General features: G+C 40.9%; 1 protein-coding gene across 1 annotated transcript in view; it reads right to left on the bottom strand.

Annotated features, from left to right (window-relative positions):
• The window catches only part of CCDC175 (coiled-coil domain containing 175), a 63280-nt gene that overhangs the window by 26730 nt on the left and 20546 nt on the right, over positions 1 to 16004 (bottom strand). The window contains exons 9-14 of the mRNA XM_021701383.1: positions 12932 to 13068; positions 10409 to 10519; positions 8082 to 8153; positions 6913 to 7048; positions 6162 to 6293; positions 1147 to 1285 (exon numbers count right to left, since the gene is read on the bottom strand). Of these exons, the coding sequence (XP_021557058.1) occupies positions 1147 to 1285; positions 6162 to 6293; positions 6913 to 7048; positions 8082 to 8153; positions 10409 to 10519; positions 12932 to 13068 (727 nt within the window). The remainder of the gene's footprint in view (positions 1 to 1146; positions 1286 to 6161; positions 6294 to 6912; positions 7049 to 8081; positions 8154 to 10408; positions 10520 to 12931; positions 13069 to 16004) is intronic.

The following is a 16004-nucleotide window of genomic DNA, read 5'->3' as shown; positions in this document are numbered from 1 at the left end:
AGCCCTTTATCAGATAAGACATTTGCAAATATCTTCTCCCATTCCATAGGTTGCCTTTTAGTTTTGTTGACTGTTTCCTTTCCTGTGAAGCTTTTTATCTTGATAAAGTCCCAATCACTTTTGCTTTTGCTTCCTTGTCTTTGAAGACATGTCTAGCAAGAAGTTGCTACTGCTGAGGTCAGAGAGGTTGCTGCCTGTGCTGTCCTCTAGGACTCTGATGGATTCCTATCTCACATTTAGGTCTTTTATCCATTTTGAGTCTATTTTTGTATATGGTGTAAGAAAGTGGTCCAGTTTTATTCTTCTGCATGTTGCTGTCTAATTTTCCCAACACCATTTATTGAAGAGACTGTCTTTTTCCATTGGATATTCTTTCCTGCTTTGTCAAAAATTAGCTGACCATAGAGTTGAGGGTCCATTTCTGGGCTCTCTATTCTGTTCCACCGATCTATGTGGCTGTTTTTGTGTCAGTACCATGCTGTCTTGATGATTACAGCTTTGTAATATAGCTTGATGTCCAGAATTGTGATGCCTCCAGCTTTGGTTTTCTTTTTCAATATTACTTTGGTTATTTGGGGCTTATAATCTTATATTCTTAAAATTCACTTTCCTTGGCAATTACCACTATTCACTTTAAAATATTTGTTTTACATTTCAATATACTGGGTTTCTATAGGATTGTATCTTTTTGACACAGACAGTTTTGATTTCTATCCCCATGCTCAGCGGGGAGTCTACTTAAGATTCTCTACCTCTCCCTATACCCCTCTCCCTGATTGTCTGCTCTCTCTCTAAAATAAATAAATCTTTAAAAAAAGAAACAAAAAACACTCCACATGGTAGCAGTTAAAGGAGTGTTTTCTACCTTTACAAAGTACAGAGAGAAACCACATAATACAGTTGCTACTAATTCTTAATTTTAAAGTCTTTAAAAGAGAAAAGGAAAAATTTAACAAGAGCAACAGTAAGACTGTGATGTAAAGGAGAAGAAATTAGTAGATGAGGCAAAAAGTAGAGAAGAGGGAATTAAAGGTGATAGGAAAAGTTTGGAGAATCAGCTTGTGACTGATGACCCCCCTCGTGTTAGAAGACAACATGAAATCCTTACCTGGGCTTAAGGTCAATTCCTAAGAGCCTCATACATACCTGTAATAATATTACTGAGCTCTTCAAATTTTCCACTTTTGCTTTTGTACTCTTCTTCTGCCACTTGAAGTTGTGGAAGACACTCGACTAGCTCCTCTTCCTTTACTTTATTACTTTGCGTTTCCTCAACAAATCTTTTCTTTAAAGAAAAAAAAAGCTAATTGTGAGCACAATTTTGGAGAATGTACACAATTTACACTTCAAAGTAGAATGTAAGTTCTTTAAGAGGGAGAGTTCTGCCTTAGTGTCCTCTTACCCTGAGATGCACAGAAAGGTATCTGCCACACACTAGGTATTTGAAAAGTATTTGTTGGCTGATTGACTCTCTGGCAATCTATAAGGTAAGGAGATTAGATTCAATGGGCTCTCCAAAGATCTATTCAGTTCTCTGGCTCTACTGCTAAGATCTCATTAATGCTACCCTAAACACCTGTTTGAGAAAATCTTAGTTGATCATATTTTATGGGAAAAAAAAAACAGGGAGCAAAACAGAATACACACAAGTCCTAAGAAGTGTGGATGTAAGTAAGAAATGGGGAGGGGATAGAAATAATTACATATATTACTACACTAAATGGGCAGAAATTGCCCCAAACAAAACATGAAGATGCTTAATTATTCAGGTTTATTTAGTTTCAAAGGGAATAATAGTTGGACCTCTCTTAGAAAGTCAGGATGGGTTTATAACGCTGACTACAGCACAGACAGCCAGCTGACATTTACGAGCTATTCTCCTGTCCTTCAATATCAGGACTTCTCGCCTCTAGTTCAGCACATGGCTGCCAGCTACAGCGATTTCTCAGCTTTCTTTGCCAGTGGGTGTGACTAACGAGTTTGTGAGCTGAAGTGATGTGTGCCACTTCTGGGTCCTCCCCCTTCAACAGGAAGCAGCATGTGTCCCCTTGGTCCTTCCCTCCCTCGCCTGGCTGGAAAAGAACGAGAAGGTAAGCTGCCACTTGGATCCACCAATGTTAGCCTCATGCTGAGGATGGCGGAGCTGCCCTGCCAACCTTGGACCCCTTCCCTTCGGCCTGTAATGGGAAAGAGAAGTAAACATTTCTCTTCTGTAATGATCACATCAGGGGATCTTCTCAACTAGATACTCAGATTTTTAAGATTTGAATAGGTCATACTTGACCCATTTCATTCGTAAAAAAATTTTTTTTTACTTTTTATTTTTATCCAAGTTGCATACACACATAATCCAAAGGAACCCCCAGGTACCAGGAGGGCAATGCTTGGCATGCTTCCCCAGGGAGGTACCCTCAAACACAGCTGACCAGAGGCTAGTGTCCTTTGACCCCCACCAAAGTGGTAACTCAGATGGAAGAGGAAGACACCCACATAGGTGGATGGGATAGCCTCCCTGGCTTTAAAGTCTCATGCTCAAATAGGAACAACACCTTTTGGGTATACCTTCTAGGTTCCCGGAAGGGACATGCCCACTTAGAAGAGGCACCAAGCCCAGGGAAACCCAATGCTCTAGTTTCCCACCAGTTATTCTCCGCATCAAGATGCAGCATACCAATCATGGGTCATTTTATACAAACAATGTTGCCTGATAATACAATTTTAGTTGTCTAATTTTACCAGGCTCTAGGGAATGACCCAGAAAGTTAAGCCAAGGTCAATTTCCCAATAAAGGAGAGAGGGTTGCTAACCCTTAACTACACGTGTCTTGCTTTTGTTCACTGTATTTTGGCATCTCTTTGATAAAACAGCTTGTCTGTGCCCTAATTAATACAGTGAAGTGCCAGCCTAATATGTCCCCTCCCAAACTGCCATTAAGTCCTTAGGAATATATACAGAAAGACAAAAAGATACATAAAAACACCGTAATTTAACAGGGCACCTGGGTGGCTCAGTCAATTAAGTGGCCGACTCTTGGTTTCAGCTCAGGTCATGATCTTGGGGTTGTGGGACTGAGCCCCATACCAGGCTCTATACTGTGCAGAGTCTGCTTGTCCTTCTCCCTCCCCCTCTGCCCCTCCTCCTGCTCACGTGCTCTCTTTCTAAAATAAATAAAATCTTTAAACAAAACACCACAATTTAAACCTATTAAAATGCAGAATCGGGAGTAAATTTTTCCATGCTGCAGTGTTACGAAACTCAACTGTGTATTAGCTATACTACGTTCTCTAAGAGAATAGCTTGGGGGTCTCAGGAGGTATGTGAATGCACGAATTCATCCCCATCGCCTACACAGACTTAGCTGCTAGCACTGCCCTGACAAGAAACCACACTCTTGTTTCATGCTTTCGGGGAGGGTTTGGGTACCGGGTGCTGCTGCATCTCAGGCACGTTAGCCTGAGTTGTCTACTGGCTCAGTCAGTCAGAACCACAGCTTCTTCAGCTCCTTCAAGCTTCCCCCAGTCCTGAGCCACATGCACACTTAGTTCAGTGATGATGGGCTCTGGCTTTTGTCACAACCCCTTGGAATTGGAGCCTTGGAAAAGAGAGAGACTGATGCAGGTCCCTGTCCCTGCTCACAGGGATGAGTTCCAGCTCATCCTGTGACTTCCTGTCCACCTTCCCTTCCCACCTGCCTGCCCTGCAGCCTTCAGCCCCCAGCTCCAGATGGGAAGCTGACAGCCTCACTAGACTGTATAACCAGCTCCCCCCGCTGCAGAAGGTCCAATCCTCTAACGGACCCCTTTCCTGGTGGCTCTGCTGCTCAGACTGAACCCTGCCAGACACGGGGCTGTAGGGCACAGCAGATCCACTTGTGCTCACTGCGTCAGCACTGGATCAGACTAAGGTAGAAGCCCGTGGCTCCTCATGCCACGGCACCAAAGGCAGAAATGGGACTCCAATTTCCAATTTGCTCTGGGTTATTGATGAGGATTACCAAGGGGAAAGGGGGGTGTTGCTTCATAAAAGTGGCACACAAGCTGCCATCTGTCCATGCCTTTGTGTGAATTAGACACAGGTGGGCACAGCCCTGCAGCGGGCGCACAGCCTGGCAAGCAGGGAGGACGGTCTACTGATCTCGCCTAATTGCACTGTTTGAGCTCAAATGCAATGTTACCCAGCGTCCTTACCTTACTGCTGACTTGAAGGGGCTTGCCTCCATTGGTTTACCATTAAGGATGATGGTAAACCCTGTCAGCTCTATCTCAAGAAATACCTGACATGCGGACTGCCTACTTTCGATCACTTCCTCAGTCACCACTCTGGTTCGAGCTACTTGAACCACTTGGAATATTGCCCTAGCTTCCTCATTGGTCTTCCTGCACCCACCGTTGCTTTCCTAAATTTTACTCAACACAGCAGCTAGAGAGATCCTACTTAAAAGAAAATCAGATTATTTCAGCCCTTCACTCCAAACCCTCTTCCGGCTTGCCAGCCCAGGCAGAGAAAAGACAAAGTCCTCCCAATGGTCTATAAGGCGGTAGACCTGGGAACGCCCCTCCCTCTTGGATCGCCCCTCAAGGGATGACTCACTGCCTTGTGGCAAGGAGTGTGGCCAGCTGCCAGCCTCCAGGGGTCGGCTCCCTCGGAGTCTCCTTGGTCATCTAGTGAAGGTCATGCTCTTCGAGGGGTGGCCCCCCCGATCGACTGAACAAGGAGGTGGTGCAAGGGTGGGGCCATTTCTGCCCCAGGCAGGGCTCCGCTAATGGACAGTCCTTGCTTAGAAGCCCCCCACAGAGAGCTTGAGGGTTCCATCATGTCCGCCACTTGTTTATCTTGTTTATTTTCAATCTCCCTCCACTGGGATGTAAGCACCATAAGGGCAGAGTTTTGCTGTCTTTTTGTGTGTGTGTGTGTGTTTTTCAGCATCTAGAATACTAGGCACCCAGACAGACGGCAACCAACAGAGAACCGCTTCCCGCCCTGACTCCTCTCCCTTCTGTTTCTTCTAAGTTGTCTGAATTTGTGCAGTGCTTTCTCTCCCTTCTTTGTTCCCTGAGTTGTGCCAGTTTCCAACTCACCTCTTCTTATTTCTCGCCATCCCCTTCAGACACCGCTTTCCTGAGTTCCTAGATTTCTATGTTGCTGATCTTCCTTGGCACTTCTACGAAATTCCAATTTTTTTTTAAATTTATGGAGGAGCATTTGATCACAGATGTCACGCGTTCCAGCACCATCTTTCTGAGTGTTCTTCAGTTGTTGGAAACTTCTGTTGCCCCTTTCAGTTGTTTCTCTCTTAGTGTTTTTGTGTGGAGGATATAGCTGCTCCTTTTCTGTCATTCCTATTAGAAAGCACTGGCTTTTCTTGGACCAGTTAACTGCGGACGGTTTCTGCAGGATTTGGTGGGGGTTGTGCAGGGAGGAGTGGGCTTGGCAAGATCTAAACTTTGAAACGTCAGGACTCCCTGCTTGCCCCGCTCCGGCAAGGGACTGTTGTCTTCAAAGAAAGCCCCTCTTTCATGCAGCCAGGCCTCTTCCTCTTCAAAACGAATCAAGTTCAGGAGGGCTTCTCCCACCATCCCTTTTCTCCTCATTCCAATGTACCAAGTTAGGTCTCCGAGGAAGAGTCCCTTACCTTTCAAGGTAACACCATCACCTTGAAAATGGGTGTCTTCTGTTGTGTTTCCAGAGACGGGCCACCTCTGGGCCCCCTGGGTACTCTCCGTGCCTTTTCTCTCGACCTCACCCAGCATCCGTGCTCATCCCATGCGGACTGCCTGGTAGCTCCAACTCAGTGGGATGCCCTCTCTTTAATGAGGATTTCTGAGTTTGGCCTGATTGGCCTCCCTCACCCTTTGCTGCTTTCCCCAGCCAGTCCCGTGCCAGCTCGCCATGGCTTCCTGCTGTCCTCCACCTGTCCCATGGACCTTGCCAGCACTTCTACCTAACGGGGAGTGTCTGATTTTCTTTTCTAACTGAAAAAAAAAAAAAGTTTTTGTTGCTCTTTTTTAAGGAAAAAAGAAAAAAAAGGAAGGATCATAATGAAATTGTAGCCTTGCTCACACTGGAAGATTTTACACTGAACTGAGTAGAATAGCACGAACTATACCCCCTCCCCCCATAGATTCATCTAAAATTATTCTTAGATGTAAAACAAAACTTACCTCATACTTGCTCAACTCTTGAATTAACTTGTTTTCTTTGACAATAAATTCCTCCTTCTCTTGTTTTAATTCCAATGTAACTTTTTCAATCTCTGCCAAAAATTCACTGATCTCTTTTTCTCGTACAGTGGTCTAATTAGAAAAGAAAAAAACAAAACAAAACACCAAAACCTGAAGATTAGCCGTTTGCCTTTGTAGCTGTCAGCCTTACATTTTCAAACAGCCAAGAGTGAGTATCTCTTTGCATGAGACTTGGTTCCAGTGTTAGTTATGTTATTTCATAGTAACCACTGAGAGGAACACTTCATTTTCCCTGCAGAGGTTAATTTAGTCACCAAACAATATCTATAAACTGCATGAGGAAATGGGGAATGGGAGTGGTGGGGGCCGGAGGGTGGGCAGAGGGCCACTACTGGAGCTGAATTAGTGATGTTTGGTCTCTCTTTTTTTTTTTTTTAGAGAGAGTTTCCCCAAAAGTTAACATCAAATAAGTTTCTGGTTGCCTGTTTCCAAAGCATCTTCTAAAGAGAAGTGCTACTTTATTTGCCAAATCCCTACAGTCAATACACAACAAATAGATACATTTCTTAAGAAAGTTAAATAATTCACTCTAAACATCACCAGAAATGAAAACATCTTTTAATAAGGTAAGGTTTAATTAGGCATTGAAGGAGAATCACTGATACGCAGTAATAATTCTAAGTCCATACTAATATGGAGTAATACTATTAATTCCCCTGAGTTCCTTTACCTCCTGTAATAATTCAGTGCGTCTGAATTCCGAAGTCTGAATTTTATCTAAAATTTCTCCTATTTCAATGTTTAGCCTCTTTATCCAACGTGCATGTTTTTTTCGCAAACAAGCTACTTTCCACTGAGTTATAATACTAGAAATTAAAACACAAAGAATCATCATTAAATTGACATAACTGTTTCCTGAAAAGATGAAGGAATTCAAAGCAAAACAAATCTTACTATGATTATACAAAACTGTGCTCTTGGTGATGCGGACCATGCACATCAGCTGAAAAAATAAGCCGAAGTGCTAACTGTGTCAACGTGGTCCGTCTTCACCAGCTGCTACATCTCACGGGCCGTGTCGGTACGTCCAGCAGGACAGTGGACAAACCACACGTGGCAGCTCCCCTCCTTTAGGTAATGGGGAAGGTTCAGGGGCGGATGGCGGAGAGAAGAGACCCAGGCAGAAATAGTAGGGAAATTCCCTAAATTACCCAGAAGGCTAATTAGGGATTTCAACCTTCTGGGTTCTCGAATTTTTCTCTCCACTGCAACATAAAAAAGCTACATTGGAGAAGGGTCAAAATGTGCAATTGGAGTCTTATACATGATATTAATAGCAATGACAACAACAATAAAATACAACTAAGTTTTTGTGAATACTTCCTAGGTGCCAGGGAGTCATCTCGATACTTGATATAGACCATCTCCTCTACCATTCATGGTGACCTCGCGGGGTGGGTGCTACCATCATCGGCCACTTGATAGGAATTGGAGCAGAGAGACTGCTCAATAACGCAGCCTCGGTCACAGAACTAGCGGGAGACAAAGCAGCCAAAGTAGCCCGTCTCCAGAGCCTGTCCGTTTATCCGCGCTCCTCTGTCCCCTCCCCTACTGGTCCACACAGAAGCCTGGTGAGCAAGAGGCACTGCATAAATCTTGGCAATTTCACTCTTTGGTGAGTTTACTCGATTGAAATGGAAAACTCTGGGTCTGTTCAATGCCCCAACATCAAACTAACAAACACATCTAGACCTGAGAAAACTCACACAATTCAATTTAGGAAACTAATTTCCTTGGACCCTAGCAAGCAACAAGTACCCTGATTTCCTCCCTACTTTGGGGCACTGTTCATTAAGATAAACATATACTACTCATAACACAAATGATTTTTTTTTTTACCATCTCTGATTTTCTCTTTCCAGGTTATCATTCAGGATTTTTATTTGTTTCCGATAAACTGCTTTTGTTGCTCTGAAAACAAGAAAACGTACATTGGGTTTTTGCATTCATGGAAGCTAGCAGAATCTGTAAAAGACTTTATACAACCTTCTTGTGCACAAGAAGACTACCATCTAATCGGGAGACAAACCAAACCTAGTGAAACAACTAAAAGTAGTGGTAGACTCAGAGAAAGATAATTACGATTTCGTACAAGTGCAAACTGATTTTGCAAGTATCATGGCGGATACCCAAGGGAAAGGAAGAACAGATTCTGGGGAGGTAACTGAGGAAGGGTTATTGGAGGTTAATGTTTAACAGAGGGAAGAAGACAGATTCCCAGAATGGAGGTGGAATCCCACCATGGAAAGGGCGTCATCATTTGCAAAGATTTGAAAAGAAGAAGTGAAGACTCTTCTGACCAATAGAGACTTGCTGCAGACAGAGGACATCAAGGGAAGTAATAACGGTGACACAGGATGGGTAAAGGTCAAAAAACTGGTGAGGAACTTTGGATTTTAGACTGAGTCTTGATTTGATGCAATGTGTAATTCAGAAAGCCTATATTGATTTTTGTACCAGGGTTAAGTAGCAATTGAGGATGGAGGATTTTCTTGTGAATCTAGGATGGCTAGAAACATGAAATCTAACACAGGTCTTAGAAGCCTTGATTATTTTTATTCCCTTTTTCCTATTAGTGCTTCATATGTAGAAAAGTAAAATGTGACTTTATGTCTTTTGGAAAATAGAAATATTTATAATTGAAACAGAATGTGTAATGTTGTGAAACTAGAAATATAACCATGTTCCTGCTTTTTTTCTCTGAATCATAGTGTGGGCTCTTGATTTCCCACCTCAATAAATCTATTACCCTCCCCTGGAACTGCAAGGTTCTTCACAATGTGCCCCAACCTCATTGATTTTATTTACTTATGTATTTGGTTTAATCCACCGAGGAGTTGAACTGGTTTAAAATAACGGAACAGTAATACAAAAAGTCCTAAGTGGAAACTGATATTGGGTCACACATTTAGCTCTGAGCTTCCTGGTGCTCAGAGCAATGATGGCGTAACAAAAGGTTACGGAATCTGCATTATTCATGTGGAAAATAGGACCCCTACTCAACCCAATTCTGTTTTCCTGCTCTTTCACAGGGAAGAGTTCATAGTTTCTCTTCTGAAACCAACATGAGAAATGTCTAAATATGCTGTTTACCAGCCTAAGGACAAGCAAACCACATGTCCTGCCGTGTTCTAGATTTCTGTTGGTACAGGTCAAATTCGATCACCACTATCTTAGTTCTATAAGCTAGTTCCTCCACTGCCCTATATTCAAATAAAAAATACATTCAAATTATAAAAACGAAAAATACGCAATCCCTTTTGATCCAGTAATTCAACTTTTAGGACCTTATTATAAAGAAATAGTTGTATAGGTGGACAGAGATATACATGTTAAAGTATACCTTTATGTGATGTGAACTTTGAAAAGTGCTTGTATATAGAAAACACAAAAACAAAGTCCACCAGTAGGGTACTAGTTGAATAAAACATAGCATAATCTGTAAAAGAAATATTATACAGTTAAAGAGAGGAATGAGGTCCCATATACATGAATTTTGTCGTCTTCTGAAATCATTTTAAAATCAGTTAAGTGTTTCCATGTCCCTTTCACCAATTTCTCCAAATGTTACCATTTCCCGTATTTGTTTTATCATTTTCCCAGACATATTTTTTCCAGCTTCTTGAGATATAACTGAAACATAATATTGTGTAAGTTACCAGATGTAAGGGCAATCCAATTTTTGGATGTACAAACACACTCCTATATGGAAAGCATGCATAGCAAACTGCTAACAGTGAGATCTCTGGGGGGAGATGGAGATTAAGGTAACTTTTAGTCTTCTAAGTTACACATTTCTATATGTGAATTTTAAAATCAGGTGCAAGCATTACTTTTTAATCAGAAAAATTAAAGTGATTTAGAATGGCAGAAATGAACACCATAGGGGGTCGGTGTTGTGATAATGTTCAGGCACGTTCTTGTTACTAAACTGCTGATGATTGGTCCATTCTCATGTCCAGCAGCTTGTATGGAACTTGGACCTGCCTATCCTTTCAACAATAGATTCAATGATAATAACTCTTCTAGACTCTAAAACAGAGACAGTGAATTATATGCCTCCTTTTCTATAGGACATCAGAGGTTATCAGTTGTATTGTTATCATATATTAAAAAATAAAAGCAGAGAAGATGGAGATGAAAAGTTTCCAAGGCAACAAACCTACCGATGAAGATCATGGAGCGTGACAAGTCCTTCTTCCATATTTTTGATGTCTACTTTTCTTTGTGATAGGAAGTTTTCTTTCTGAGTAATAAATGTCAGTTGTTTCTGATTTCTACCAGGAAAAACATAGAGTTATCATATGTTGAAGGGTGAAATCATCATTTTTCACTCCTCACCAAGAGGATATAGAATCACAAATAAGAATGTAGAAAGTAGGCTGGAAAGTTCAGCTCATAAACTACTTACCAAACAAATTAGTAAAAATAGAAACAAAACCTTTTTGCTAGTGGTGGCTAAATCTAAACTTATGAAAATCCCCAAGCCATGGAAAGAGCATTAATTGCAATAGTAATCATAAAACCGCAAGAATTCTGTAGACTCCATCCCTCCGGGTGGGGACATCTCTTGTAATGCATTTATCAATTCTACCATGTTCTTTTGTGAAAAGTGAAGGAGTCCGTCAGACCAACTTTAAATACTGGCTTTATCTCTTTCTAGCAGTGTGACCTCAAAAAGAAAATCTGCCTGTGGATGAGCCTCAGGTTCTCCATTCATAAAATAGGGCCCATAATGCCTATCTCACCAGGTATCAGGATTAAATGAGCTGTCAATTGCTCAAGCCAGTGTGTGGCGTGGCACCCACGAGGCATTTTATAAAAAGTGGTTATATTTTGCCTCCAATTTGCAGAGAGAATAATGGGAAGTGTACAGTTTTGTTCAATGTCAGTTTTTTCCAGACATTGAGAGGGACATTCCTGTAACAGAAAGTGCTCTGTTTGTAAGTGTCTCATCTTCTTCAAAATGTAAGTGTCCCATCTTCTTCAAAACTGCTATGGACTGAATTGTGTCCCCCACAAATTCGTACGTTGAGGCCCTAATACCCAGTTTGATGGTATTTGAAGATGGGGCTTTTGCAAAGTGATCAGGTCACCTGATTAGATGAGGTCATGATGGGGTGGGGGCCCTCGTACCAAGAGACACCAGAGAGCCTGTCCTCTCCCTCTCTCTACCATGTAAAAACGTAGTGAGAAGGCAGCCATGTGCAAGCCAGGAAAAAGGACTCTTAATGAGAACCTGACCATGCAGGCACCCTGATCCTGGACACCCAGCCTCTGGAACTGAGAAATCAGTTTCTGCTATTGAAACCACCCGGTGTATGGTGTTTAGTTATGGAAGCCCCAGCTTTAGACAAAAACCAGTAACAACAGTTAAATGTTTTAGTGTTACAATTATTTCTCATCAGCACATTTTATGATTAAAACTGGTAACTTAGTATTGATCTGGGGAAAAGTTTTGCCTAAAGAACTACTAACAACAGATTCTCAGTAGGCAACTCAATTGGATTTGATACAACTCTCTGCAGCTCAAATACTGCACGGACCACAAACTCAGTTTCACAGAAGTGCGCCTGGACGCTGTAATTATGCTTCCCTGTGATCTAACTTCACCTGTAGTGATGGATTATTACTTAGATAATTCATGCTTGCAAGGTATTATTCTGTATTCATTAAGAATCTATTGGTGAGGGCGCCTGGGTGGCTCAGTTGGTTAAGTGACTGCCTTCGGCTCAGGTCATGATCCTGGAGTCCCAGGATCAAGTCCCGCATCAGGCTCCCTGCTCAGCAGGGAGTCTGCTTCTCCCTCTGGCCCTCCCCCCTCTCATGCTCTATCTCATTCTCTCTCAAATAAATCAATAAAATCTTTAAAAAAAAAATCTATTGGTGAATGCCCACTATTTTCTAAGCCGTGTCCAAGGGGATATAGCAGTGAGTAAGGTGGGACAACTACCCTGATCTGGTCAGAGTTCAGCGGGACAGAGAGATCAGTACCCCACGGATTACAACGCAGTGACTGATGAAAAGGAATGGCATCAGAAGGATGTTTCAGAAGGATCATTCTGGTGGAAGGGAGGGCAACAAGTGAAGGGGAGTAAAGCTGACAGTGGGAAGAACTTTTGAGGGACAAGCCAGAGCAAAGAAGTGGAAAGAGGTGACAAGAATGGAGTTGGAGAGGAAAATGGGATATATTTGAGAAATAGCGGGGAGGTAGAATCGACAAGCCTTGGTGTTTGAACGGAGTCCAACAGAGAGGAAAAGATAGGAATTTCCTTGAATAATTTCCCAGTCTCTGGGTTAGGGGATTGTGTCAATGACCAAAGCCTTCTCTGAGATAGGGAATAGAGGTGCAAAGCCAGTTTCTGACAAAGGTGCCTCTCACAGTTTCTCTAGACGGTCTCATGGGGTAAAAGCAGGATTATTATTTTTTTTTTTCAAGAATCTGATTTAGAAGTAACGCACACGGTGTTTATGGATTTGATCTGACCCGTAGGAGGAAAGCATTACCAGTATATATAGAGGCAGATTAGGAGTGTGTTTATATATTTTGGGGAAATAATATTTCACTGTTGTCAACAGATTTGAAAACTAGGATAAGTTGAAGTGGGGAGTCACCATTTTGTGGCCAGGGAAAGCACCCCATAAGTATGGCATGTCAATTCATATACGGATTGTGGATAGAAACATACTCATTGTAAATTTTCTGTTTCTGCATAAAAAGTTTATCCTCCTCACTTAAGACAATCTTATATTGCCTGGTAAGAGTATGCAATTTCTCCCGTAGGTCTTTGTTCTCTAAACGATTTTTGTGTAGTTTCTCAGCCATCTAGAAAAAAAAAAAAACAAAGCAATTGAAGTAAAGAGGACTTGCTTCACATTTCCTTTGAGGGGTGTCAGTCACATGGGTATATTACCCAGAGCACTGGGTATATTACCTAGCACACAATGACTATGCCATAAATATTGAGTGATGTAATTCTATATTAAATATGCAATTATACATCTTGGGGCCTCTCCTATAAATTATGACAGAAGTGTAGAAAGGTAGTAAACACTGATGGAAAAACCACAGAGTAATAATTCATATTGAAATAAGAACTGGGATTAATAAACTGAGATCATTCAGCAGGATCTGTATGACATCAACAGAAGCTCTGGCTCAAAACCTCTTTGATGAGATACTATGGCTGCCTCTTGTTAAATATTTCTATTCAAGGACAAAAATAGTACTCATTAGTGAACTTTGTACTTAAGAACTTTGTACTTAAGATGTCTCTATTGAATTGCTTCAAGTGAGGTAAGAAAGTTAGGTTTAGTACGAGTGATGGGCTGAGTAGTTCAAAATAACTTCCTGGCTGAGGATTGCTAAAATAGCTGGATGAAAAAAAAATCTTAGAAGTGCTGAAGAACTAACAAGATAATGAGGAATTCTATAAGAAACTGAGAATCCAGAGTAGTAAATCCCTCTGAGGACATTTACTGATATGGAAGAAACCACTTGGAAATGGGAATTTATTTCTCTTACTTGACAAGAGGGGCAAAAATCAACACTTAGAGCTCATCCAGGTGTTGAGTCTGAGAAACCTTCTACCACTTTAGTCTGGGATCCCAAAAAGCTTCACACTCTGGAGAAGGGTAAGTTGGAAGTTAATAAGCCATGGTCCAGCCTGATTTTGACCACCAGGGAACCTCAAGGTGCATTAAAGTGGCTTGGGATGGGTAATACCCCAGCCATCTGATGGAAATGAATGAAAGTCTGTTTCTGAGGAAGATACAATCATCCTAAGCTTCAAACTGTTTCTACATTTGTTTTTCGAATACAATATCTATGTATAGTTTTCTACTAGGAACAGAAGGAAACAAGACAGCATGAACAAAAACTGGCAGAAACAACAGACTGCAGGAACAAATTCTATAAAAACATCTGATAGTGAATGGAATTAGACACTGAATATATAAATACTCTGCTTACTATAATCGAAGAAATATTAGAAATACTTGAAAATTATAGCCAGGAATTAGAAACAGTGAAGAATGACAAAGTAGATTTGAAAATTACCAGTTAAAAAATGCAATAGCCAAAATTAAGAGTGGAAATAAGGCCACTCTGCCCAGAATACAGCAGGGGGAGAAAAAAGGTAGAAAACACAGGAGAGAGGGTAAACTACATAGAGGAAATATATATTAGTACAAATAATTGTACAAACACACACACACACAATGTACATACATATAATCAGAGTCTCAGAAGAAGAGGAAAGAGAATGAAATATGTGAACAGATAATGACTAAGAATTTTGCAGAACTTATAAAATATAGCAATTCATGAATTTAAGAAGCCCAGTGAATCCCACACAGGAGAAATAAAAAAGAAAACATGGACATATCATGGTGAAACCGAACAACTAAGTCAAAGGGAACAAAGAAGACCTAAGGTAAATGAGGTACACCATGTTCATGGATTGGAAGCTTCCATATTGTAAGAATGTAACATTCTCCCCAAACTGATCTATAGATATAATGCAACCCCAATCAAAATGCAAACAGGTTCTTTGGCAGAATTTGACACACTGATAGAAATTCAAAGGGCCAAGAATAGTAGAAGCCATCTTGAAAAACAAAGTTGGATTTATACTACTAATTATAAAGGCTTATGTTAAAGCTGCTAATTAAGAAAATCTGGTTTTAATGTGAGGAGAGACAAGTCCAAAGGAACATAAGAGAGTCCACAGATCTACACACATATTTATGATGTATTTATGATCTACATTTGATTTATGACAAACATGCCATTACAATATAGGAACAGGCAAAGACTGTCTTTTCATTAAATGGTGCTAATTAACTGGACAACCTTACGGAAAAATATGAATCTTGACCACCCTCTCACAGTGTACACACACACACACACACAGATCCCAGATCGCTTATAGTCCTAAATGTGAAATGTCAAACAATAAAGCTTCTAGAAGATCATGAAAAGAGAATATCTTCATGACATAGGACATAAAAAACAAGACGGAAAAGATTGACAAACTGGACTTCATTATAATTAATAAATTACATCCATCAAAAGATATGTACATAAAGACTGTACATTTACAGTGTATGTGCTGTTCTGTATCTGTATAATATTTTACAATAAAAAATTAAAATAAAGTTAAAATAGAATTTCATGTCATCATTGAACTTGCCTCTTACACCTCATGAGAATTAAGATTGGCTACCACCAAGAGTCCAGTGGAAATAATCAATAGGTCAGAGCCCCAATCCCTTTGAAGCAGTCACTGACTTGTACTCAGAGAATTTGGCTGAGGGCTATGTATTAAGGGGAAACCCCCCTGCATTTGTCCCTACAAGCAAGTAAGCCATGACAGGGTAGGGGTCCTGGGTTTTCCAGACAGTTGGGGGGGCTAAAAACTATGGAGCTGTCATCTGAACCCTGCCTAGCAGCTCCTCCAATAGGAAATAAATAGAAAGAAAAAGAAATCCTTTGCCCAGAGAATGAAAATCAACTTTAAAAACCAACTAGCCAACCAACCAACCTTGTCTAGTTTCTGTCTTTCAATATCTTCACAACTAAAAGAATTAGAGTAGGTCCAAACTGCAGAGAAGCCATCCTTAATGCTATTAACTCATAACCAAAAATTGAAAGAATTTAATTGGCTCAAATCATTCTTCTGGAAGAGATCTGCCTATAATGTTTTATATTCTATTTGTCATGCAATAATATATTATGAGCTGTTGCTTATTTAGCCAAGA

The sequence above is a fragment of the Neomonachus schauinslandi genome, chromosome 9, assembly GCF_002201575.2.
Source record: "Neomonachus schauinslandi chromosome 9, ASM220157v2, whole genome shotgun sequence".
Classification (NCBI taxonomy): Eukaryota; Metazoa; Chordata; class Mammalia; order Carnivora; family Phocidae; genus Neomonachus; species Neomonachus schauinslandi.
Note: the sequence above shows the minus strand (reverse complement) of the source record. Positions and strands in the feature narration are given on the sequence as shown.